This window comes from Lissotriton helveticus, chromosome 3_1 (genome assembly GCF_964261635.1).
Source record: "Lissotriton helveticus chromosome 3_1, aLisHel1.1, whole genome shotgun sequence".
Taxonomy (NCBI): Eukaryota; Metazoa; Chordata; class Amphibia; order Caudata; family Salamandridae; genus Lissotriton; species Lissotriton helveticus.
The window spans coordinates 26,958,011-26,984,768 of NC_136061.1; the positions used below are offsets into that span (position 1 = coordinate 26,958,011).

Here is a 26,758-nt window from a genome sequence, read left to right on the forward strand (position 1 = left end):
CCCCAGGCAACAGCGCACACAGCGCGGGGGCGCCGGGCAAGGTCGCGGGGGCGAAACCACTCACCCGGCGGCTCCCGCCAGCCGAACACGCTCCGACCGCGGAGACGCGTGGGCGGGGAGCCGACTTGAGCGAAGGCAGCAGGCCGGCGGACGAGCTCCGCGGCCACAGGCAACAGCAGGCAACGGAGCAAGCAGCTCCAGCGGACGGCCAGGCACGCGCGGGGGCGGAACCGGCCTCGTCGCCAGTGTAGTGCGCGAGGTCCGGGCCTCGCACGAGGTACTAGTTGTACAGTAACTGGACACACACACAGTTCAGAGGGTATGCCGGAAAGACCCCGAGCGGTCTACCGCGCTTTTATTATATACCTCGGGGCGTGCCCGTCCCGAGGGTGAAGGCGTGCGTGTGTGTGTGTGGTTACAATGTTGTAGAGAGGCCGGGTGGCTCTCTACAGGAGGGAAGGTGGGGGGCTTCAGGGGACTCAATAAAAGGAACTTCCCTCTTGGAAGCATCCACAGAACCGGCCGAGCTTCCAGTGAAGACCCCGCAACCCGAGTCCGTCTCAGCTCCAGGGTGAGTGCTTTACATGTTAGAGGGACGGGAGGCTGGGCTTTAACTTTCAAGCCCCCTCCTTCAGCGCTGCTCCGCCTTTCACCCGCGGTCGGTGATTCGTTCTCTTCTGCTGTCTTTACATATCCACGTGTTTTAAATAAATACTATTGGTAAAATCAATGGTGCAGGGCTGGACGCGGCCCCGGTGCCACTGCACCGGCTGCACCCCAACGGCTACTGTCCGAGGAGGGTCTGCAGACTCACAAAGTGAGCTGTCTCTCATGCCCCAATCGCAAAGTGTGCTGAGGGCGATCATAAAACGCTCGTGCTCTAATAATTTACCAAGATTTTCACCCACATTATCATAAACCCCGCACGCTGCGAAATGCTCTAGAAAGAATGTGTAAGTCACAGCAGATGTGAGTGAGTGAGTGAGTGAGTGAGAGAGTGGGTGAGTGAGTGAGTGTGTGTGTAGGTGGGTGGGCGAGTGGGTGAGTGAGTAAGTGAGTGAGTGTGTAGGTGGGAGAGTGAGTGGATGAGTGGGTAAGTGAGTGAGTATGTAGGTGGGAGAGTGAGTGGGTGAGTGAGTAAGTGAGTGTGTAGGTGGGTGAGTGAGAGTGTGTAGGTGGGTGAGTGAGTGGGTGAGTGAGTGAGTGTGTAGGTGGGTGAGTGAGAGTGTGTAGGTGGGTGAGTGAGTGGGTGAGTGAGTAAGTGAGTGTGTAGGTGGGTGAGTGAGAGTGTGTAGGTGGGTGAGTGAGTGGGTGAGTGAGTGAGTGTGCAGGTGGGTGAGTGAGTGGGTGAGTGAGTGAGTGTGTAGGTGGGTGAGTGAGTGTGTAGGTGGGTGAGTGAGTGGGTGAGTAAGTGAGTGGGTGAGTGAGTGAGTGAGTGAGTGAGTGAGTAGGTGGGTGAGTGAGTGAGTGAGTGAGTGGGTGGGTGAGTGAGAGAGTGAGTGAGTGAGTGTGTAGGTGGGTGAGTGAGTGACTGTGTAGGTGGGTGAGTGAGTGGGTGAGTGAGTGAGTGAGTGAGTGGGTGAGTGAGTGAGTGAGTGAGTAGGTGAGTGAGTAGGTGAGTGAGTGAGTGAGTGAGTGAGTGAGTGAGTGAGTGAGTGAGTGAGTGAGTGAGTGAGTGAGTGAGTGAGTGCGCTCTCTCGGCATGGGCTGCAAACGGGGGCTTTTCACAGTGCGGAGAGCGGTGTGTGTGTCCTACCGAGGAAGTGCTGCTGTGTGACGTGTTATCGGGGGACTTTCATGCAGCTGAACAAGCACTGGCAAAACCATGACGTCTCCTCTTGCATTCTGAGTCCTGACTAGAGAATTAAAAAGTCTGCGGTACTGAGCAGGTGACAGTGGGCTTTGCAGACGATGGCATTGTCGAGCCAGACTAAAAAAATGTGGAAACGAGGGCCCCACCCCGGGTAAGTGGGCGTGGCTTTACTGATCCCCACAGCAATTCCCCATTGATGAGGGTACCCTTAGGTTTCACCTACTGATACACCACCCCCCCCTCCCCGGAGTTTCCAATACCCCTAGTATCAGTAACCCCTGGAGGGGAGGTGGGGGGTACTCGGGGTTTGAAGTGTAACTTGCAACGAGGGACTTTGAATGGACAGTATTGGATGCAACTGGGCTGTATGGGGCACCTCCCCTCGAGTCATATGAGGGGGTCACTGTGGCAGGAGGGATAGGATACCAGGGGGCGGTGACGGGTGAACGGAAAGCATGGACATTGGGCAGCTGTGGCACAGACTTGACGACAGATATGGGGCACCTTGACCAATGTAGTCCCGAAGGTGGGCTGGGGTTTTTTGCCTAGGCATCGTTGCAGATTCGTAGAGCGCCCTAACCCCCAGGAGAGGGTCACCTTCCTCTCTTCCTTCCTTCCCATATTTCTTCTTTCAATCCATCCTTCCCTCCTTTCACCTTCATACATTCCCTTTCTCCCCTTTACACTCTCCCCGCGCCCTTTCTCCACACCTCCCTCCCTCCATCTCTCCTTGCCCCACTCTCTCCCTCCCTCCTTCCTCCCTCACACTCCCACTCAGTTCACACTCTTTAACCTCTCTCTCTCATGCACACCACACACACTGCACTCAGGCATAAAAACCCAACCCAACATGTCCATTTGAATGCAGACAAGTGGGGCCGTCAGATCTGCATATCTGCAAACTCAGCTAAGGACATTTAGTCCATATGCCGCTGAGTAAACATTCACTGCTAGTTATTGTCTGCTACCTTCAGCCCCCTGGGAGGCCATTAATTTTAACCCTCTTCATCCTGCACTGATGTTATAATGCACCTTCACAGTGCTAGCACTTTCTGGACATTAATGATATGGTTTTAATTTCAGTTTTGCTTATGAAGTGGCAATTTTATGGAGCCTACTATGAATGTGATCAGATGTTCTTGTATATAATTTATTTGATCTACATTCACGTTTCTGTATATTAGTAATGCCCGAGCAACATGGCCGATGCCCGGTGGAGCTGTTTTAGGCAGCAACAGAGGCAATTGACTTTGGTTTTACTCCCTTAGCCGTCACCTACCCAGCTGGACATTGGACATTGTTTTTCCTTGTCTCCCCGCTGTGTATCCTTCCCTCCCCCGCCTCCTCCCTCCGCGATCTTGGGGCTGATTTCCCTTTCCAGCCCTATCTGAACTTGTTTTTTAGGTCTCGCCTACGTAGCGCGCATGCGCTGCAGAGTAGGTCCTTTAGCCATCACTCAGCTCATTTTCAAGCACTACACTTGTGCTTGTGGCGGCATCCATCTTGCAGAAGCAAGCAGGGACGTGCCACAAGCACAAGTGCAGTGCTTGAAAATGAGCAGACTGCTCTCCCAAGCGCGCACGCGCCTCTCTCCTCGCCCACACATCCCAGCCACTCACTCGCTCCGCCTTCTCCATCTTCTTTTTGCTTGCGCTTCTTGTTTGTTTTTGTCTCCTTACTCTATGCGAACCATTGCTCTTCTCTAGCTTCATGTCCATCCCTGTCTTTTCACTTTCTCCATTCCTCCCTACGATGAAACATCTCACTCCATTCATTTCCGTTTTCTCACTGCTTTCATTTAAATTCTCTCATGTTGCTCTCTTCCATCTCCCACCTTTCTAACACTTTCTCTTCCTTGGTATCTTTCTCCCATCTCTCACCTTGCCTCTTTCTAATTTCGCCCCCAATCCTCTTCCCATGTTTCCACTTATATTTCCCTATTTCTCTCCTCCCTCCGATTTCCCTCTCCAATCCCTGTCCGTCTTCCCTCTTTCCCTTCCTCCCTAGCTCCTTTCCACCACCCTCATGTCTACTTCCCTCTGTAACCTCTTCGGTTTCCGCAACTTTCCCGCTTTCCCTAACCCCCACACTCGGCCCTCCCCGTGTGCTATTTTCCCTTTCACTATTACCGCCTCCCTAACCCTCTTCCCTTACCCCCACTTCACTCTTCTTTCTCCCCCACTAATACATCTTCCCCTTCTCATTTCACTCTACACTTTCTCACCCCTCGTGCCCACCTACCCCCGACCTGTATTTTTCATCCCTCAAACTTCACCCCTTTCTCCCTGGCCCTACATTTTGTACTTTCGCTCCTCACACGCTGTGCCTCTCTCTCTCGGGCACGCGCACGCCTCCTTCCCGCCTGTCCGGGTTTGGAACAATGACGCCGTTGGGTGGTGGATTCCCCTTTGAAACTAGTGCCCGGATTACAGGCCACACTTACCACATCTCCTTTTATCAGAGGATAAAACACAGCCGTGTTCAGGGAGGGGCCGCCCCTTACCTTGCCAATCCCTTTGAACAGTTTAAGGGGGCAGAGGAGAGCACTGAGTAAGTACAGAAGAAAAGTCGCTAAAATTGGGCCTTGAAATGGTGGTTTTGCATTAAAAAAGGTACGTGTTGGACCTAAAAAAGTGTGCGCTGGGTCTAGGAAGGTAGGTGTTTTTTTGTCAATGTCCAGACCCTAGCGAGACAGTATAGAACAAGCATTTGCAGTGCAATATGTCTCGCAGTTATGCAAGTTTGAGCTTTTGGCGTTGTAAGGCTATGCCTTTTATTTTGGTATTGGTTTTTAAAAACATAAATAAATGACATTGTCATTTACAATGGCAATAGCTTTAACTTGCGTAAATGCTAGACCTATTGCATTGCAAATGGTTTTTTTTTTCCTACACCTTTGTCTCGAACCCTCTCGCCCCACCCTCCCTCATGCTCCAGGTAACTCATATATATTTGTTATTTTGTGCTATGGTAATTGATGTAACTGTGTGCAACTTGTTCTTATGTAAAGCGCTCTGATACCTCCGGGTCTAGCCAGCGCTATAAACTCTTCAAATAAATAAATAATTGCAAATGATTTTAATTAATTAAGCAATAAAGGATTTTTGTCTGACTCATAAGTGGGACCTACCATGCGGAAACGCAGAAACACATACACCAAATGCACTTAAAAAGTAATTTAATTGTTAAATGTAATTTAAATGATAAATAGCGGCACTATTATGAAATCTTTAGTAATACTCCATAAGACCTACATGAGTTCAGAGAATGAACCGTCATTACCATGAGAGCACAGATAATACAAAGAGGCTTGATTTAGATTCTCACAAACATGAGGTCACACATCTGCCTTATAACCGTGAGTTAACCCCTTCGCTGCGGGACAAATCCCGCCGCGGTGTGAGGGGGGGTCGGGCTGAGGGTGGAGCTCCTGTACTGAGGACAGCTCCCGGCCATCATAAATCACGGTGGGCGTGTGGTCATGACGGCCGGGAGCTGTCCGAACTCCGCCCACTGATTAATACTCTTGCGAAGGCAGGGAATTAATACCGCTGGGCGGAGCGGCAATGTTCGGACGGCTCCCGGCCGTCATGAGCACACGCCTACTGTGACTCATGACGGCCGGGAGCCGTCATGAGCACTCAAGCAGTTAATGCAGTTGTAATAGGGAAGACAGGATATCTGCGTCGTGTGGTGGAGTACCCATCTGCCAAACTCGAAATCAGGTCCAAAGTCTATTATGTCCCTTTTGAAGCAATGTACTTTCCAAAACCAGTACGGCAGAAGGGTGGCAGATTGGGCTATGTAGCCATAGGCGCTATCTTATGAAAGAAGTCTCACAGATGTCTAGAGGATGCAGGTTTTATAATTAATAAGGTTGCAATCAATCTCATTGGTCCAAAATGCTCGTCCCAGTTGTCTCCGATCTCCAATGTTGTAACAATATGTCCACTTAAAGCCGATGCACATCCAATCGCGTCCTCCTACTGTCTCTTGGAACCTGTTTAATTTCCATAATTCCTAATGGAAGATTTTATCCTTATCAATGATGTATTTGTGCATAACGTGTCAGGGTTCCCCGCTGAAAGAGGAACTCCAGTAATATATCTGGCTCACTAACAGAAGACTTGGCAGTGTATGTGCGAGGAAGGCTACCCTTCTAAGATGCTCTCAGCAGGTGCAGCATGTCTTCACATTTACACACAGGCTTTAACTAAGCAGAGCTTACCTGGTGTGACGGTGAGATTCTTGCACAGACTGAACCCTGCATAATACTCAAACAAATACAAATCACTTTAACAATAGTTTTGCCGATCCAGCGACTGGGCTTATCCAACTGTGCAGTAAGGTTACAGTTAGTCTGATATGGGACGGATATCTGCACAGTGTACAGGCGTGTCCCCTGCTCTCAGTGCTCGCCTATGTATACCTGGTTTCCTGTCTTTGGATTTGTGGCCCTAGCGCCATGCTAGTCTAGTGTAAACGCAGAGGTCTAGGCCTGTCTCTTGACATGAGTAGCTTCGAGACTTGTCCTGTGACCTGGAGGGGCGCACAAAGAGTGCCCTCTATCACTATGAGAGGACTGCTGCCCTAGTTGTGGCTCTAGCACATAGAGTGGTGGTGGCAGTGTACCATGTTGTGAATCCCTAGTTGTGACCAGACCTTTTAATCTGCAACCGTAGAGTGCCGCCTACGGCCCACTTGTTTGACCCTCTGCTTCTATGCACTTTTTCAACTCCTACCTGTTGTGCATTGTGATGTGTGTAGCCTGTGTAGTATGTGTGTGGTGTGTGTGCAAACGAGCCAGGGGAGCGGAGTGGGCAGAGGCCCATGGGATCCATTATGGATACCCCTGGCCTGACCTTTGCACAAGATGGGAGCGAGTTGTGTCCCCAACTGGTAGAAGTGTGTTGCTGACATTCCTGAAGCTGGAGGCAGGCAACACTGACATGAGTGCACCTGTTGTGGGTGCTCCAGGTTGGAGACTACGTTGCTGTGAGAAGTATCACCCTACACAAAGGCTGTGTCTGGAGAACAGTGTTGTAAACGTATCTAGGACCCTATTTAAATATTCCCGATTTATGCCCTTATGTGGTTATAACAAATAATATCCTTATAAAGGCATAAGAATCATATCCATATTTAGTCACAGCCAATGCAGTCCAAATACGGCAAGGCTACTCCCATAGACTCCTAGAAAGTACAACGCGTTCTTTAAACAAACCAAGCCTCCAGCAGCCCGGGAATTCCCCCTGCTTTTGTTTTGATTTATGCAAGAACTCCTGGAGTCCAGAAAGAACTGTAAGTTCTTAGCAACGTTTTATGTCCAACCTTACGTCAAACCTGGCACCTTTCAGGTATAAATATACCAGCATTTGCCTTAAGCAAACACACGGTGGTTTGGAGCAGAGCGGCTATCAACTTGCCCGATGCCCAGCTGATGCGAGTGCTGAAGGAAGCCGACCCTCCCATTTGACGCACTGAGAGAGACGCTGTCTTTTCTCCTGCCGAGAAATCCAGCTCCAGTGTTTCCAGTCACCCTTGCGGGTTACTGGGAGATCGATTCCTGAGAAAGAGATACAAGACCTCCTTCATTCTATAAACAAGGTACGGAGCTGATTAGATCCTTAAGAGAATTCTTGATGCAGATTCTTGGCAAAACTATCTTAACTTACTTACTCCTTCCCACGTATTAGGCTTAGGTCAGGTACACCGGGGTAGGCGTAGTTTAGAAACACCAGTTGAGCACGTTTAGTCAACCTTTTATCGTTGTATGTATTTTATGTATTTTATCCGTTTTAAGTAACATATGGCTCAGAAACCATATCAATGCTTTTACAGTATTATTTCATAATACTCCTTTTACTGTACGCACTTTACTTTATGACAAGTATTGCAATTGTGGCAATTCACTTCTCTTGCACGAGAAAGAGGACTGCTCAATAAATAACAACTTTTATTGAAAACGCCCGTCTCTCTATTTCTCTGCACTCTGGTGAAACTAAGCATGCACGATTGACTGAGTGAAATAGCTGTCTATTGTTTTCACACGACTCTGGAGATATACTCCTTATTCTGGAGGGAGCAAAGTTGTCATGTTTATGCGGTTGTCAGAAACTAATCCCTTCTTGTCTATTCAGGAAAGTTAATTCCTTCCTGTTCACTCGAGAACGTTTCTAGTGACCTCTGAGCTAGCTGGCATTCATAATTGGGAAGAGGAAGAGGTGTGGCGCCGCGGCCAGGGCGACTGACGCTGGAATCTGGGGACCACGGTTCGATCCCCGGCTCCAGCGGCAGGTTAGCCCAGCACCATGTGACTCTGGGCAATAGCTCGCTTAATCTTCCCGACGGCCCCCAGCGCCTAGAAACCCTTACGGGTGATTGTGCGCTTTACAAATGTGGACTTTACTATAATTAAGTCTAACATATTCAGTAGAGACCTAGTCGACCTCAGTCCTACGTCTAAACTATCGTTTATGTTATTCCAATGCGCAGAGCCTATTGGGAATATAGGAAGTACACTACCGCAGACCCTGGGAAGAAACTTGAAAGGAAAACCACATCAAACTTGGTTCGGTTGGGTTTTGATTCTAGAATGGTTGGGGATGCTGGGATTGTTACAGGTGCAGGACTGTGGGTTTTTGTGACATTTTATCTCCTCTTCACAGTCCCTTGTTGTTGTTTACTATAGAACATATTTGATTTCTGTACCTCCAGATCTCTCAGATTGTATCATCATAGGCTGGCCTGCAGGGAGGTCTGTCAGTGTAATAAGGCACTTCCCTCAACCAGCCCTTCCTGTCAACCCACTGTGGCAGTCTGGTGTGCAGAAGGGGACAGGCCTGTTTGTGATGCTGTGACCTGTTGTAGGTAGGTAGAGTGAACCTCTGACCTTTGCCTCTATTCTTTGCTTTCAGTGAATCTTTCCCATGGCCCAGATGTTGCGAAGCCACAAATCTGGTGAGAAGATGCAGAGGGTAGTCAGAGAGATGGCTCCACGAATTATCATGTGCGTAAAATCCAATGATGGGAAGAGGTGCAAGGAAGGCGAGGCGCCGGGTGAGGGCAGCGAACTGGCGGGCGACCATTGGTACATCGCATATGCAGCCAAGGCTAGAGCGCTGAGCGTCCTGGAGGACGCCCTGAAGAAGAAGAAGCAGCTGCTGATGGAGCCCCCGGAGTTGCTGCTGACTGAGGGCCCCGATGATAACGGACCCAAACGGAAATGGTTGACGCGGTACGCGGTACTGACGGAAGAGAGGGTGACCCACCTGAAATCAGTGCTGGAGGTTATCCGGCTCAAGGAGAACAGTAGTGAAAAGTATAAAAGTACCTATGCCTACGTGCACCCTTCTGATGAGAGTAGAACCGTGTACCTGTGCCCGCTCTCCTGGAGGGCTCCAGTGCATCTGAAGATAGACTCCCAGCCGGGGACCCTCATCCACGAGGCCTCCCACTTCCTGGGTTCCGAGGATCAGAAAGACAATGAATCTATCAAGCCATGCGCTTCTGCGATCATGGCAGGATCATCAGGCAGGAACCAGGCGCATCAACCAATCCCTCTGAAGAGATTCACCAAGTTATTAAATACGCTAACAGCATTGAATACGAGTTTGAGATCACGCTGAAGCACAAGGGGCAGTACACGAAGAGCGGCGTGGAGTATCGGTACACCTGCTGCGGAGAAAGAAACGAGGCCTCCGTCTGTATCAACTCTGTGAGCAGCGACTTCTTAACGTACCACGAGATTAAAAGGTGAGCTGTGAGCATTGCAAACCGGGCAAGTAAACACTATCACTATGATGCATTTTCATTGGCTCACAGCAATAGCTTATTAAAGTTAGATTACCCCCCCCCCCCAAACTATTTCTGTGGACGGCTCCCGTCTTGTAGACCATCCTACAGGCTTGAAAAGTTCCTATTTTAAACAAACAATAGAAATGCAATAGGTCTCGCATTCTTAGGTTTCTCTAGCACAGTGCTTGCTCCGCGCTCGTGAAATTACTATTCCCACTCCAGAGGGTGCAGCAGTAGGGAAAGCGTTGGATAGCGTAGGGGTACAAATTACTATTCCCACTACAGAGAGTGCAACAGTAGGGAAAGCGTTGGATAGCGTAGGGGTAAAAATTACTATTCCAACTCCAGAGAGTGCAGCAGTAGGGAAAGCGTTGGATAGCGTAGGGGTAAAAATTACTATTCCAACTCCAGAGAGTGCAACAGTAGGGAAAGCGTTGGATAGCGTAGGGGTAAAAATTACTATTCCCACTCCAGAGGGTGCAACAGTAGGGAAAGCGTTGGATAGCTTAGGGGTAAAAATTACTATTCCCATTCCAGAGGGTGCAGCAGTAGGGAAAGCGTTGGATAGTGTAGGGGTAAAAATTACTTTTCCAACTCCAGAGAGTGCAACAGTAGGGAAAGCGTTGGATAGCGTACGGGTACAAATTACTATTCCCACTCCAGAGGGTGCAACAGTAGGAAAAGCGTTGGATAGCGTAGGGGTACAAATTACTATTCCAACTCCAGAGAGTGCAACAGTAGGAAAAGCGTTGGATAGCGTAGGGGTAAAAATACAAATTATTTACCAATTAACAATTATTTAAACATAAATTAAAAATCAATACCAATAAATAAATAAAATGATTAATTTAATAACAATTAAATTACTTCCCACCCTATTCCCCAATAAACACACAACCCACTACAGATTTTTTTTATTGAAATTAACATAATTATCAATTAACCAATTAATAAAAATTAATTACCAATTAAAAATTAATTAATTACCAATTAAAAATTAATTAACAATGAATTCTAAAAGAATACCAATAAATAAATTAACACATTTAATTAATTACAATTAAATTACTTCCCACCCTATTCCCCTATAAACCCACAACCGGCTACGGAAAATAAATTAATAAAATTAACATAATTATCAATTAATCAGTTAAGAAAATTAATTAACAATTAAAAATTAATTACCAATTAAAAATTAATTACCAATTAATAATTAATAAATCATAAATTAATAATTAATTAACAATTAATTCAAAATAAATACCAATAATTAAATTAACAAATTGAATTAACGACAATTAAATTACTTCCCTCCCTATTCCCCTATAAACCCACAACCCACTACAGAATTAAATTACACAAAAATTAAATAGCATAAAGAAATACACGTAATTTTTTTTCGAAATTATAAAAAATTCGATATATCTTAATTACTTTATTATATACTTCGATATTTTAACTTTCTATATTTAAAAAATCGATATTAAATTACTTACCTTCAAAACGATATTTTTCACCACTATATTCTGTCCATTCGATATTTTGTCCATTCTATATTTTTACTTCGATATTTGTGCCATTCTATATTTTTGAGTCGATATTATGTCTGTATACCATATTTTACTACTAAACAGGCAATCATAAGTGCAGTTATCTAGCAAGCACTAGGGTCAATCAATCAGTGTTTATAAAGCGCACTACTCACCTGTTAGGGTCTCAAGACGCTGGGGGTGGGGAGGTTGTAGCTCCGTTGGGGTCAATCGAAGAGCCAGGTCTTGAGGTCTTCACTGAATTGGTGCAGTGTCGGGCTTCACCGGAGGTGGAGGGGGAGCTCGTTCAATATCTTTGTTGCAAGATAAGAGAAGGATCTTCCATCGCTCTGTTCCTGTAGAAGCGTGGGACGGTGGCTATGGAGAGGTCGGCTGATCGTAGGTTTCTATTAGGTACGTTGAAGGAGAGATGGTTGTTGAGGTAGTTAGGTTCGGTGTTGTGGAGGGCCATGTATACATATGTGAGCATCTTGAAAGTTATCCTTCTTTCAACGGGGAGCCAGTGGATGTCACAGAGGTGATGGGTGAAGTGGCTGGGATGTCGAGGATTAGTCTGGCTCCGGCGTTCTGGATGGTCTGGAGTTTGAGGAGGGTCATGATTTATATAGTGCAAGTGGGTGCAGTGGCACCAGGCCTAAAAGTTGTTAGAACTCCTCTAAACACATAATATTGGTATAGTTGACTACTAAACAGGCAGTCTTAATTACAGGTACTTTGCAGTTAAAGGAGACTTGATTTGAACGGTGCATCAGGTGCAGTGGCACTGGGGCCAAAAGTTGTCAGAACTCCTCTAAACACCAAATATTGCTGTATTTTACTACTAAACAGACTGTCACAAATGCAGTTATCTTGCAGGCACCAGGGACAAGATTTGAATTGTGCAGCAGGTGCAGTGGCACTGGTTCCAAAAGTTGTCAGAACTTCTCTAAACACATAATATTGCTATTATATCAATTAATTATATTATTTCCCCTTGCATTTCATTTTTCAAAATGTTGCTATTACTTACCCCCACTATACCACAAATAACAGCATAATATATTGCCGTTTTCTATACAAACAAGTCAAAACACTTTAACATACTTTATGTAACTTATATTGTACAACTAATTAGCAAGCTACATTTGACAACAAAAAACAGCTTATTATTAATCACATAAGTGAAGCCTGATGCATTTTCCAGTGCTTGTTTTTGAGTTACAGCTATTGATGTCACTCGATATACCAGAAGCTTGTTTTCGCACATTTAAGCAAGGATCACACATGGTGGTTAAATGTAGAATGCATGAATGTCATTTGTTTAGCCTTAAATGTAAGTTATTCCTACTTTAGGTTTTGTCTTAATGTCTCCCAAAACACGTATGGTTCTTAATTAATAAGTTACATCAGTTTACGACATTGTTAAGTAAATGTTTTAAATATTTGAGACTTGGAATTGCAGCCCACCTTTCCCCTTTTTTGACAGTATTTTCAGTGCACACATAGAAGAAATGATTAATCCTTAATTATTCCTAACTGCCAAATACCCTCAGCTCATGCGCGACACCTTTCGAATAGCTCTTACAGGGATCCCTTGTTAAGCTTCATATCTTTGGTCACTTGATTGATTGATTGATTGATTGATTGTGGGTTTCTAAAGAGCTAGAATCGACTCCTGAAGGAGTATCTCAGCGCTGTAGACCGCAGGGGAACCCGCCCTGGCTTTCCCTGTGAGATTGTCCCTACTGGGTATCTCCAAGGTGAAACCAGGCATCCCCGGCGTATGTGGGGGGCCGTTGTGGAGATGAGGCAAGCTAATGCCCAGAGTTGCCGAGTGTGATCCCTAGTTAGAGTAGGCACCGACGAGAGAATTATCGAGTCCGTTGACCATGGTCCAAGACCCTGCCGCGTCGGGAATTGAACCCTGGTTTCGGGCCATCCTCTGCTCCCGGGTCTGCCGCCTCTAATCAGTGAGCCACACCACTCCACTCCACTTACCTTTGTATCCAGCAGCGCTTTAAATTCTGGGCCTTGTAGTTTCCAGTTTATGATGACAGGTGTTAGTTTAACAGTACCATGATTGAAAATGAGGGGGGCTGATAAACCAACACAGGACACTTTTGGGGCAACTTTGAAGTTGTTCAGTAGCAATCGGTATACCACGTCACCCGTCTATGACTTAAGTAAAAGTTGCAGCATCGTAAAGTAGTTTAATATTTTACTACCAACACCTCATTGTGGCTTCTGCATGTGCAGGACCTCCACTTACCAGAAGGGTGATGTACTAGCAATGGATAATTTTAGCAGCACTTTTCTGCTAGTGCTGCTAGTATTAGTAGTGGTTTATATTTTTAAGTTAATTAAGCGAAGCCAAGATCCTTTTTTCCTTAACAAACATAATGTACAGATATTCTGGGCTTTGTGTTGGCTCCTTCAGTCATTTGCATCAACCAATAGGAGCATTTTATTCACACTGTGACTCTATTGGCAGTTTGGATGTATTCTTCCGCCTGCCCTGGAAAAGTATCATGCATTATTTTACATCTAAGAACACTGTCAATATAACACTTTTTTCACTTAATTCTTTATGTCATCCTTGCATCGTGCACAAACAGTAATTTGTACATATAACCTACTAGTGGTAGCTATAGTTCGGATCAAAGTTTAACAAAACTTCCCCTCTTTGGTTCAGCTGCTTTGTTGAAGGTTTCGGAGTGATCCGTCAAGCGGAGGCAGAGAAAAAGGGGAGTCACAAATGCTTTTTCCCCATGTTAAGTTATGGTGATTTTTTAATCTCTGGCCACGACTACAGCTAGTGCTTTAACCCCTTCCGTGCTGCCATCGGACAATGGCCGACGGCAGCACTACCTCCCCAATACTGCTGTCGGCAAATGGCCGTCGCGGCCTCGCCCGTTTTTCGGAAGTGCTGCACTGCCGCGAAATCGAGACAGCGGCAAAAGGGGTTAAATGGAAAAAAATAAGTGCAGGTACTCATTAAAATGAGCTAAAGGTGTGGCAAGTGGGCGGGGCTAGGGGGAAGATATGATCATACATAATGACTTCTGTACCAGTTGCAGCACAAATCAAAACACATGGGAAATGTGTTTATGTCAACAAAACAGATTAACTAATTACACAAAATGATAGCCAAACAGTGATATGTTAAAATTTCTTTGTTTTGTAATGTTTGCTACTTCTTAATACCATCCTGTTATTTGTTGTTGTTTGGCACAATACTATAATTCTCAAGTGTGCACACACACACACACACAGAAAGAAATACGCACACATGTACACAAAAGTATTCCACACAGTCCCCTTAAAAAATCTCAAGAGTATCCTGATTCTCTCCCTCTTTCTCTCACAAAAAAACAGGCACGCAAAGGCAGGCAGACACAAGCAGACAAGCACACAGCCATATGCAAACACTCACACAAAGGGGCACATTAGGTCAAAGTCTGCCCGCCACCCTAACGGAGAACGGGACCGCCGGCCATAAGGGTGGGGGTCCCGTAGGGGGAATTAGGATGTGCCCGCCACAGTGGCGTGCACATCCTACATGTTTATCATTGTGGCGGGCGGTGCACTCAGCACCGCCCGCCACAATGATAAACATTTCAGCACGCATTTGCATATGCCAAGCGGCAGGCACCACGCGGTGCCTGCCGCTTTGCATATGCAGATGTGGGGGGTACCATAGGTACCCCCATGTGCACCCCCAACACTGGCATCACCTGGGGGCCCCGCGGGGGCCCAGCAGCAATCACCGCCTGCCTTTCCGTGGCGGCATTGCCGCAGCGGAAAGGCCCCTAAATTTAGCCATCGTAATATGGCTGGCGGTGTCCATTGGACACCGCCACCATAATAATCTATCACCGCCGCGGTTGCAGGGTGACCGCGGCGGTAAAGCGGCGGACGGTCTTTCCGTCCGCCGCTGTCCCCTCCGCCATCCTAATCTGGCTTGGGGGGAATCAGGACATGCATGTCAGGCGGATTGCCTCCACCAGCCTGGCGGAGGCAATCTGCCCGACATCATAATGGGCCCCATTGTCTCAGGTGGAATTAAAGTCATTTTAAACTCCTTCCCGCCAATGGCTTTTTAATAGCTGCTGTCAGCCTGCTGTCTCCATACCTGAGTTTGCAAAATCCACACAATAGTGTGAAAGTGATTAACAGCACAGGGCCTAAATGATGTCTTCACTATCAAACACAATGTGATGGTGAACAAGGAACATAATGCAAAAAAGCCCACCCTGAATAGTTCAGCCGCAGCTCAGCTCAGGAATCCAGTGGGCCTTGGCTGTCAGATAGGTTCCAACGCTGACAGCCTAGTGCTCACCAGCACTTGCAGCCAATCCGTCTATCTTTCATGAGTACCGGTACTCTCCTCACAGTAGAGAAGTGCAGTACTTATAGTGATAAAAATAAGAAGTTCCGGTAGTCAGTACCTGTGAGTGCTGACCCATTTAAAGCACTGCCACTGCCTTTTTCACTACGACCAGGCTCGTCCTGTCTCTTGCTGGTTCCATGTTTTTAAATCCAAGTCTGCTCCACTTGCCTCTCATCTTTACCCAGCCTCTAACCTTCTCTTGCTATTTCTGTCTCTCTTACTCCCACTACTGCCTTACTCTCTCCACAAGTCTCTTACATTTTCTCACTAGTTTGTTTTCCTACTTGCCTCCAGTTCTCCCTTCAATGCTATACTCATCCCCCAAGTTTGCCACCTGGCCACTATTTTGTTCTGCTATATTTCATTATTTGTGTGTGTGTGTGTGTGTGTGTGTGTGTGTGTGTGTGTATATAGATATATACACACACACACACACACACACACACACATATATATTCACATATATAATTATATATATCTATATGTTAACAAGAAATGTACCAGAGTTTTGACTTTACACACATGTGTGTTAAAATACATTTCTAAGCCCATTTATGATTTCAGAACTCATCAAATATCTGCCATTTTTATCTGAAAAAGTGGTAATCCTAACTTCACCTGTCGCCTACCTTCTTTACATTCCTCCCTCCCCCTTCCATCTACGTTCACCTGGTCTTTGCCCAAACCAAATACGTCACCAGTTGTCATGGCAGCTCATTCCTGGAGCGCTACAGGTTCCCTGCTATACATTGCCCTAAGGGCAGGGCTAACTTCACACCCATGAACCCATTACCAAATGCAGCGATTGGTGTCGGAGGGGCACACCAAGGGAAGCAGCTACAGTGCTGGTCAAAAACATGAAAAGAAAAAACCCAGACTTTGCCGAAGGTGGAGGACTGACATGCGCTGCCACTCACTTACTACAGCCAGTGCCATACCGCAAAAGGGACTGGATTAGTGACTGGAGGCTCCAACTCATTTCACACACCTGACGGAGGGGTGGGGGTAGGGGCGCTAAAGCACTTTCATCGCTGCACACCATATTGGCAGTGCAGGGTCTGTCTAGAGACCCTGCCCTGTTAATCACTGTGTGACAAGCGCCCACTCAAACCCCTGCAGTTTGGGAACAATGAAATGGGCGCTGCTAACCTTCAGCAGCAACTCTGCAAAAGGGCGGCTACTTCACGGCTCATTTACTTGCAAGCTGCTCGGAAGCCCTGCCCTGGAGGAGATGCCTAACTGAGCCTGCCGCCGATCAGGGTACCGGCACTCTCCCTGTCAACAGAGAAGTGCCGGTACTGAGGGCCAAAAAGTCCGGAAGTGCCGGTACTCAGTACCGGTGAGTACCGGCCGATTTAAAGCACTGACTACAGCCCCAACGGTTGAACTGAATTACACCAAATTTGGCAGAAAGCTATATGTTGGTCCAGAAAGCATGCTTTTTGTGATGTGGTGTAAATCCGTTCAGTAGTTTTTGAGATATCTAACTTCATAAAATATAGATATTTGGGGAAGCAAGTCCTTGCAGTGGACTCGCGCATCCTACTAAAATTCGATTGGCTGCCAACACTTCAACCAGAAATTGTTGGCAGCCATCTTGGGACTTGGCTTGAAGCAGAGTCCCAGATAAAAAGTAAAAAAAAAGGGGCATGATAGGAATAGCCTGACCTCCAGATATGGTGCAGGGGACCCTGAGGGACCCCGCCGGGGGTTAAAAGCATATGTTTGAAATTTTGCTGCGAATCTGCGAATCCGCAGCAAAATAAAAAATTAAGCACGGACTCCCGCATTTGCATTAAATTAACCCCCAGGTAAACCAGGTCCCGGGTTAAATTTGCTACATTTAGGAGGGTAGCGCACGGAGCCCCCCTCCTAGGTTTATTAAAGCCCCAGGGACCAGCGCCACCCCGGGGCACTTTTCATTATGAATGCGGGCGAGCCCACTGGATCCACCCACAACCCCGGGGAATGCCACCTCCCTGGGGCTATTTACAATTATGTGGGGGGGGCTCGCAACCCTCCCGGCCCCAGGGCATACTGCTTTCTTTTTTAAGTAAATCCCAGGGCACATACTTTAATTGTTTTTAAAGCAGGGTGGGCCTCCCTCACAGCCCAGGGGACCGCCACCTCCTCGGGGCACAAATGCAATAACAAAGAGGGTCTATTGCAGGGAGCTAATGTGAACAAAGGAGGGGGCCTGTGCGGCATGTGCGGCCCCACTCCAGGAGCCCTAGATGGCCCTGGGGACCGTCACCCCCAGCGAAGGCTCCAGCAATGACCCGGGGTGTGGAGGGGAGGAAAATCGTTAGCAAATTACATTACTGTTCCAAAGAACTATGACTTCGAAGAATCACCGACTCCCGATCCAGAATTTAGTACGTTTATTACAAAGCCAAGAACAATTGCACATACAAGCACCTCAAGAGGAGGGTAGAAATACTTTAGAACTAATATAAAGCCACATCTGCGAGTGAAATTGAGGCTGTGCAACATGTACAGAATAACCTGCTCCAAAATCAATATGCAGAAAATAATGGCTCCTATGTCCAAATTACCCTTCATTGGGGGTTCGTAGGTGAAAAGCATTAGTCTATCCCTACACTACGGCATCCCCAGGCAAGTTCCGTAAAAGGTGTCAGCTCTTAAGGCTTCCAAAGAAGTCTGTTCATATTGAATGGGTCAGGTTGCATAAAGATACAGAGCTCGTTCTAAGATGCTCTCTCTTACATGGAAAGGTAGATGTCCCCCGGACTCTGTCCCTAATTTCAATTAAAGAACTTCAGGTAGCTTCCCAGAATTCATTTCGGCATCACCCCATCCAAGCAAGGCACCTCCTTGTAGGTAGCTTTCCATGTTGCAGCGATGCTCCCAGCCCTTGGCTCGATGACCTTGATTCCCAGGTTCTCTCCGAAAAGAAACAACACAGTCCCTCATTATCAGCATCGCTGTTCTCCCTCCCTAAGCCTAACTCCTAAAACAAAGACATTATTCTAACTAACCAGGATTAATTTCTCCACCTGCAACAGAAACGAGAAAGAACAAATTCCACATATGGAGAAGTGTGGCTCACCGGTTAGAGGAGGCAGAGGTCAGAGGTCAGTCCTGGGACAAGGGTTCAATTCCCGACACGGCAGGGTCTTGAACTCAAAAACGTCCACGGACTCGATAATTCTCGCCTCGGCGCCTACTCGAATCACGGGTTCACACTCTGCAACTCTGGGCAATAGCTTGCTTAATCTCCACAAGGGCCCCACCGCGATGGGATGCCTGGCTTTCACCTTGGGGATGCCCAGTAGGGGTTATCTCGCAGGGAAAAGCCAGGACGGGTTCCCAAAGCAAGCGCCTTGAGACCTTACGGTGAAAGGCGCTATATAAGAACGTATGATTTACGATTTATTTATTTACATACACATGAAATTCACTAGCAAATCCAATATGAGAGGCATGTTTGTAGAGTGGGGGACAAAGGGGGTGTGGCCTCCAATCAGGTCTCAGCAATCCTGCTGTGTGGGAGTTATTAGAGGTAACAGGAGGGGTAGTTCTGGGGGCCAACTACCCCTCCTGTTATCTCCAATAAGTCCCACATAGAAGCATTGCTAAGTGGTCTTCGGAGGCTACGCCCCCTTTCTCCAACACTCTGCAAACGCTGCAAGTGGTGCACCACTGGTTGGGGGATGAAGTCCACTTTGCTCATGAGGGACCTTGGGGGCCAAGAAGCCCTCCTGGTACCTCCTGTAAGTCATACGCAGCAGGTTTTTTAAATTCTATTTCCTAACTATACCACCCCTTTAACCTTTGTTTTTTCCAGTCACTTTTCTAGTTTTGTTTATGTTACGTAAAATGCCGATCGCAATACACGGTGTGCTACCCTCACCCAAACCTGCTGCTCCTGTCCCCCTCCTCCTTGCCATCCATTGTCCAAGTCCATGCTCCTGCTGCCTCATTACAGCCATGTGTGGCCATTGTTCTACCACTGCCCTAAACAGTTAACTTGCTGCCCCATCCGCCTCCTCCCTTCCCTCTGTTGTCCATGCACCAGCCCCCTCCCTCCTGACCTGCATGGTTCGATGTACTGCCACTGCCTTCCATTTAGCCAAATATCCCTGCTCACTCATCCTGCCATCTATTCCCCATTTTTGTTGCAGCATCATTGTCCTCCTGCTTAGCCTCTGTGCTTATCTTCCTGACCCTACTTTCCCTCCTCATGCCCTCCCATGTCTGTGTGCATGCCCATGCTCCCTCCTTTATGCCTGACATGTTCCTATCTACTATGATGGTCAGATGGCTGCTGCCTGTCCCTGCCACCTCCACCCTGCCTGTCTGAGTTTCATGCCCCTAGCACCTCCCTCCTGTCCTCCATGGTCCATTTTGCTGCCATTCCATTCTTCCCTCCATGCTCTGGTGTGCTGCAACTGCTCCTCCTGCCTGCCCTGCATGGTCTGTTGTAAAGCCTCTTGCACTGCCCTCTCTTGTCTGTGTCCAGCACCCACCTCTCCCTTCTGTCCTCGATGGTCCCTTGGGCATGCCCCTGCCCCTTCCCTCTTGCCCACCATGCCCGTTGTGCTGACCCTAACACTCCTGCTTGCCATGCATAGGTTTCTATGCTGCCACAACCCCCCCACTTGCCCTGTGTGCTGAGCTTGCAGCCCCTGACCCCCTCCAATCTTCCCTCTAGTGGCTGTGTTTATGCCATTTTAGTCTCACTGTCGCCTGCCCTCCATGGTCGGCTTGCTAATCCTGCCCTGCCCCCCTTGCCCTCTGCCCTCCGTTTTCCATGTGCAGACCCTTGTCGAATCCCTCCTGCTTTGTTTGGTCCACTGTCATGCCCTCTCACTCTTGACCTGTATAGTCCTTCATGTTGCAACTATTTCTCCTGTCTGTCCGGTACGATCAGCTTGCTGCCCTTTCCTCTTTCCCCTCTGCTCTTTGTTGTTGATGTGCATGATGTGCATGGCCTTGTCCCCTCCCTATTGCTGTCCATGGTCCGTTGTATTACATTGCCATCCCACTTGCCCTGTGTGGTGTATTATGCTGCTGCACCCTCTGACACCTGACCTATAAGATCAGTTTGCTGCCCCTGCCCATCTCCCTCCTGCCCTCTCTTATCGGACTCCATGTCCCTACCCCATTCCTCCTTCCCTCAGTGATCCAAAAGTACCATACTTGCCAGCATTTTGAACTTGGTGAGAAGGAGTTTTGGGGGAAAAAACCTGGGGAATTTGATTTCCCCATTGACTTTCATTGAAAAAGAAGAGATTTTAGGCAGGAGACAAGACAAAGGAAAGGCTTTTTGGGCTTAAAACATAGGGAGTCTTCTGCCTGAATCAGGTCTGTTGGCATGTATGGCTGTACTGCCACTGCCTCTTCCTTCTGCCCTGAATGTTCTCTTATATTGACAACCTCTCTTGCCTGTTCTGCATGGTTGGTTTGTTGCCCCTGTCCCACTTCACCCCTGCCCTCCATGGTCCATTGTGCTGTCACTGCCCCTCCCGCCTGCCCAGAGTGGTCAACTTGTTGCCTCTGCAGTGTACACCCTCCTCCCTACCCTCTAAGGTTCAAATATAAGAGCTGCAGTGCCTGGAATTCATGCGAAAGCGCATGAGTCTCTAAGATTCATGGCCAACAGCTGGAGTCTACGATTCATCTGCAAGAGCTGGGATCTCCTGAATATACTATAAGAGCCAGAGTCTGGGGATCTAGTGCAAGAGCTGGTGTCTGAGATTCATGTGTAGAAGCTAGGGTCTCCTGGACTCAGTACAAAAGCTGGGGTCTGGGAATAATGTTCAAGATGTCGGGTCTCTGGGATTGATGTCCAAGAGCTGGATCTCTGAAGTTCATGTGCAAATGCTGGAGTCTCTGTGGTGCCTGTGTAAAAGCTGTAGTCTTTGGGATTCATGTGCAAGTGGTGGGGTCTGTGATTCATGTGCAAGGGCTGGAGTCTCTAGGATACATATGCAATAGCTTGGATCTGAGATTAGTGGAGAAGTGTGGCTCACTGGTTAGAGGAGGCAGACCTGGAAGCAGAGGTCAGCCTGGGACCAGGGTTCAATTCCCGGCTCGGCGGGGTCTTGAGTCCTAAAATGTCCATGGACTCGACAATTCTCGCTCCGGTGCCTACTCGATTCACGGGTTCACACTCTGCGACTCTGGGCAATAGCTTGCTTAATCTCCACAACGGCCCCTCGCGGTGGGATGCCTGGCTTTCACCTTGTGGATACCCTGCCGGGGTTATCTCACAGGGGAATACCAGGACGGGTTCCCTAAGCAAGCGCTTAGAGACCGCTTGGTGATTTGCGCTATATAAATTCCTGTACATTTACATTTACATTTACATTAATATGCAGAAGCTTGAATCTGAGATTTATGTGCAGGATCTGGGATAAGGAATTCATGTGCAAGAGCTGGGGGTCTGGGATTGATGTGCAATACCTGGGGTCTGGAATTCATTTACAGGAGAAGGGTTCTGTTATTTATGTGCAGGAGCTGGGGTCAGGGATTCTTGTGCAAGAGTTGGGGGCTGGGATTCATGTTCAAGAGCTGGGCGGAGATTCATGTGCAACAACCATGGATTGTGATCCATGTGCAAGAGCTGAAGTATGGGATTGATGTGCAGGAGCTGGGGTCTCCTGAACTCGGTAAAAGAGCTGAGGTCTGGGATTCAGGTGCAAGAGTTTGGCTCCTGGGTTCATGTGCAAGAGCTGAGGTCTGAGCTTCAAGTGCAAGTGCTGGGGTCTGGGGTTCATGTACAAAAGCTGGGGTCTCCAGAGATTATGTGCTGGAGCTGGGGTCTCCCAAACTTAGTACAGGAGCCAGGGTCTGGGATTCATGTGCAAATGGTGGGGTCTGTGATTCATGCGCATGAGTTGGGGTCTAGGATTCATGTGAAAGAGCTGGAGTCTCTGAGATTCTTATGCAAGAGCTGGGATCCACGTGCAGAAGCATGGATCTGGGATTTATGTGCAGGATCTAGGATTAGGAATTCATGTGCAAGAGCTAGGATCTGGGATGCATGTGTAAGAGCCATGTGCTGGGATTCATGTTCAAGAGCTGGGGTCTGGGATTAATGTGCAGAAGCTGGGGTCTCTAATATTCAGTACAAGAGCAAGGATCTGTGATTCTTTTGCAAGTGTTGGGGTCTGAGATTCATGTGTAAGAGCTGGGGTCTCCAGAATTCAAATGCAAGAGCTGGGATCTCCTGAACTTAGAACAGGAGACTGGGATTCATGTGCAAAAACTGGGATGTGGGATTCATGTGCTGTAGTTGGGGCCTCCCGAACTTAGTGCAAGAGCCGGGGTCTGGGATTCATGTACAGGAGTTGTGGTCTGGATTTATGTGCAAGACCTGGGGTCTGGGATTAATGTGCAAGATGTGCTGTCTCTGGAAATTGAGGTCCAAGTTCTGGGGTCTCTGAAGTTCATGTGCAAATGCCGGAGTCTCTGAGGTGCATGTGCAAGAGCTGTAGTCTTTGGGATTCATGTGCAAGAGCTGGAGTCTCTGGGATATTAATGCAAGAGCTGGGATCCGGGATTCGTATGATGGGTCTTTGTTTCTAGACGTCCATTTTCTTTGGTGATCACAACATCGAGGAACATCATCGTATTGTAGTACTTAGTGTGGGTAATCCTCAAGTTTTGATCACAGGTGTTGATCCAAGTGATAAAGTCTGATAGGACTTCGTTCGGTCCCTGCCATATGGCAAGGACGTCATCGATGTACCACTTCCAGAAGACACTGTTAGGAGAGAAGGGCTTCTGTTCATTGAATATGAATTTTTTCGCACACTCGAAGAAATAGAGTTCTGCCACACTAGGGGTGAATGTGCTCCCCATCGAAGTGCCCCCGGTCTGGAGTAATAGGGTTCCCTCAAATTCAAAATAGTTTTCGAGTTTGAGAAAAAATTCAAACTCAACAAACAGAACCCCTGTGCAAGAGCTGTAGTCTTTGGGATCCATGTACAAGACCTGGGGTCTGGTATTAATTTGCAGCAGCTGGAGTCTGTGATTCATGCACAGGAGCTGGGGGCTAGGATTCATGTGGAGGAGCCGGGGTCTGGGATTCATGTGCAGGAGCTGGGGTCTGGGATTCATGTGGAGGAGCCGGGGTCTGGGATTCATGTGCAGGAGCTGGGTCTGGGATTCATGTGCAGGAGCTGGGTCTGGGATTCATGTGCAGGAGCTGGGTCTGGGATTCATGTGCAGGAGCTGGGGTCTGGGATTCATGTGGAGGAGCCGGGGTCTGGGATACATGTGCAGGAGCTGGGTCTGGGATTCATGTGCAGGAGCTGGGTCTGGGATTCATGTGCAGGAGCTGGGTCTGGGATTCATGTGCAGGAGCTGGGTCTGGGATTAATGTCGAAGAGCTGGGGTCTGTGATTCATAGACCAGAGCTACGGTCTGGGATTCATGTGCAGGAGCTGGGATCTCCTAGACTTAGTACAAGAGGCGTGGTCTGGGAGTCATGTGCAGCAGCTGGGGTCTGGGATTCATGTGCAGGAGCTGGGTCTGGGATTCATGTGCAGGACCTGGGGTCTGGGATTCATGTGCAGGAGCTGGGTCTGGGATTCATGTGCAGGAGCTGTGGACTGGGATTCATGTGCAGGAGCTGGGGTCTGGGATTCATGTACAGGAGCTGGGGTCTGGGATTCATGTACAGGAGCTGGGGTCTGGGATTCATGTGCAGGAGCTGGGGGCTAGGATTCATGTGGAGGAGCCGGGGTCTGGGATTCATGTGCAGGAGCTGGGGTCTGGGATTCATGTGGAGGAGCCGGGGTCTGGGATTCATGTGCAGGAGCTGGGTCTGGGATTCATGTGCAGGAGCTGGGTCTGGGATTCATGTGCAGGAGCTGGGTCTGGGATTCATGTGCAGGAGCTGGGGTCTGGGATTCATGTGGAGGAGCCGGGGTCTGGGATACATGTGCAGGAGCTGGGTCTGGGATTCATGTGCAGGAGCTGGGTCTGGGATTCATGTGCAGGAGCTGGGTCTGGGATTCATGTGCAGGAGCTGGGTCTGGGATTAATGTCGAAGAGCTGGGGTCTGTGATTCATAGACCGGAGCTACGGTCTGGGATTCATGTGCAGGAGCTGGGATCTCCTAGACTTAGTACAAGAGGCGTGGTCTGGGAGTCATGTGCAGCAGCTGGGGTCTGGGATTCATGTGCAGGAGCTGGGTCTGGGATTCATGTGCAGGACCTGGGGTCTGGGATTCATGTGCAGGAGCTGGGTCTGGGATTCATGTGCAGGAGCTGTGGACTGGGATTCATGTGCAGGAGCTGGGGTCTGGGATTCATGTACAGGAGCTGGGGTCTGGGATTCATGTACAGGAGCTGGGGTCTGGGATTCATGTGCAGGACCTGGGGTCTGGGATTCATGTGCAGGAGCTGGGTCTGGGATTCATGTGCAGGAGCTGGGTCTGGGATTCATGTGCAGGAGCTGGGGTCTGGGATTCATGTGCAGGAGCTGGGTCTGGGAGTCATGTGCAGCAGCTGGGGTCTGGGATTCATGTGCAGGAGCTGGGTCTGGGATTCATGTGCAGGACCTGGGGTCTGGGATTCATGTGCAGGAGCTGGGTCTGGGATTCATGTACAGGAGCTGGGGTCTGGGATTCATGTGCAGGACCTGGGGTCTGGGATTCATGTGCAGGAGCTGGGTCTGGGATTCATGTGCAGGCGCTGGGGTCTGGGATTAATGTCGAAGAGCTGGGGTCTGTGATTCATGGGCCAGAGCTACGGTCTGGGATTCATGTGCAGGAGCTGGGGTCTGGGATTCATGTGCAGAAGCTGGGGTCTGGGATTCATGTGCAGGAGCTGGGTCTGGGATTCATGTGCAGGAGCTGGGGTCTGGGATTAATGTACAGGAGCTGGGGTCTGGGATTCATGTGCAGGAGCTGGGGTCTGGGATTCATGTAGAGGAGCCGGGGTCTGGGATTCATGTGCAGGAGCTGGGTCTGGGATTCATGTGCAGGAGTTGGGTCTGGGATTAATGTACAGGAGCTGGGGTCTGGGATTAATGTCGAAGAGCTGGGGTCTGGGATTCATGTGGAGGAGCTGGGGTCTGTGATTCATGGGCCAGAGCTACGGTGTGGGATTCATGTGCTGGAGCTGGGATCTCCTAGACTTAGTACAAGAGGCGTGGTCTGGGAGTCATGTGCAGCAGCTGGGGTCTGGGATTCATGTGCAGGAGCTGGGTCTGGGATTCATGTGCAGGACCTGGGTCTGGGATTCATGTGCAGGACCTGGGTCTGGGAGTCATGTGCAGGAACTGGGGTCTGGGAGTCATGCGCAAGGGGTGGTGTCTTCCGGACTGATGTGAAAGAACTGAGTTCATTTACCCCTCTCAATCTGCTTTGCTGAGGGATGCTCGGGTGGTCTGTTAATGTCACACTGCAGGACTTGCAATGGCTTATAATGTTGTTTTCTATCCTCAGGGACAAGGCCGTGAATATTATAAAAGATGTGGATGAAATGCTACGTAACTCAGACACCCTACCGAAGCAAAACAAACAACGAGGCGGAAAAGCAGATTTCCTTTCAGGGTCTTCGGATTCAAGAAAGAATGGACGCTCGTTTGCTTGGATGCTGGGTTCGATGAGCCTCGACCCTCCCGGTGACACCCGGGACTGCATCGAGTGTGTGGAGGGCATCGTGGCCCTCAGCAGACGTGTCCTCCAGGCGCTGCATGAATTCCATGACTTCCAGTGGCCTGAAGGAGAAACCTTGGCCCAGGGTCTGCACTCGGTGGCAGAAGAAACACTGGAGCTCTTGTGTCTTGAAGCTTCTGCTAGGTCTGGGGGCTGCACCTTCAGAAGTAGGGTCCGCCTGCTGGATCAGTTGAGGGTTGAGGTGAAGCTGTTCAGAGACCGCGTGCTCAACATCGAGGACTTGCACACCTTTACCTGAGCGTCCGGCCGCTGGAGGGCTCATAACGCGATGACGTCACAACCCGCCCCACCCTGTCTCTGCTGAAGCCCCACAGGTGGGTACGAGCCCCCGCCCACCTCTGGGCCTGTGCGGGCAGATGATGTCATCACAGCCAGATGCCTTCTCCTCATGCCTCTTACATTGATATCCTGCTATATGTTGCATGGCTGTGTTCTATGTTACAATGCACACATATAGTAAATGACCTGTATTGCAGTCATTCCAATCACTGTAATATTTAGATCTGCAATTATGCTTTTAAATATAATATGCACTAAACCGAACCTTCTTAATAAAGGTTTTCATAATCACA

General features: G+C 48.5%; 1 protein-coding gene across 1 annotated transcript; it reads left to right on the forward strand.

The window, feature by feature from the left end:
* The first annotated feature begins 512 nt into the window (after positions 1-512).
* LOC144824383 (uncharacterized) lies at positions 513-26,758 on the forward strand. Its single transcript, XM_078683495.1, has 3 exons — positions 513-571; positions 8,731-9,568; positions 25,953-26,758. The coding sequence occupies exons 2-3, from the start codon at positions 9,315-9,317 to the stop codon at positions 26,422-26,424; spliced, it is 726 nt and encodes a 241-aa protein (XP_078539621.1). The 5' UTR covers positions 513-571; positions 8,731-9,314; the 3' UTR covers positions 26,425-26,758.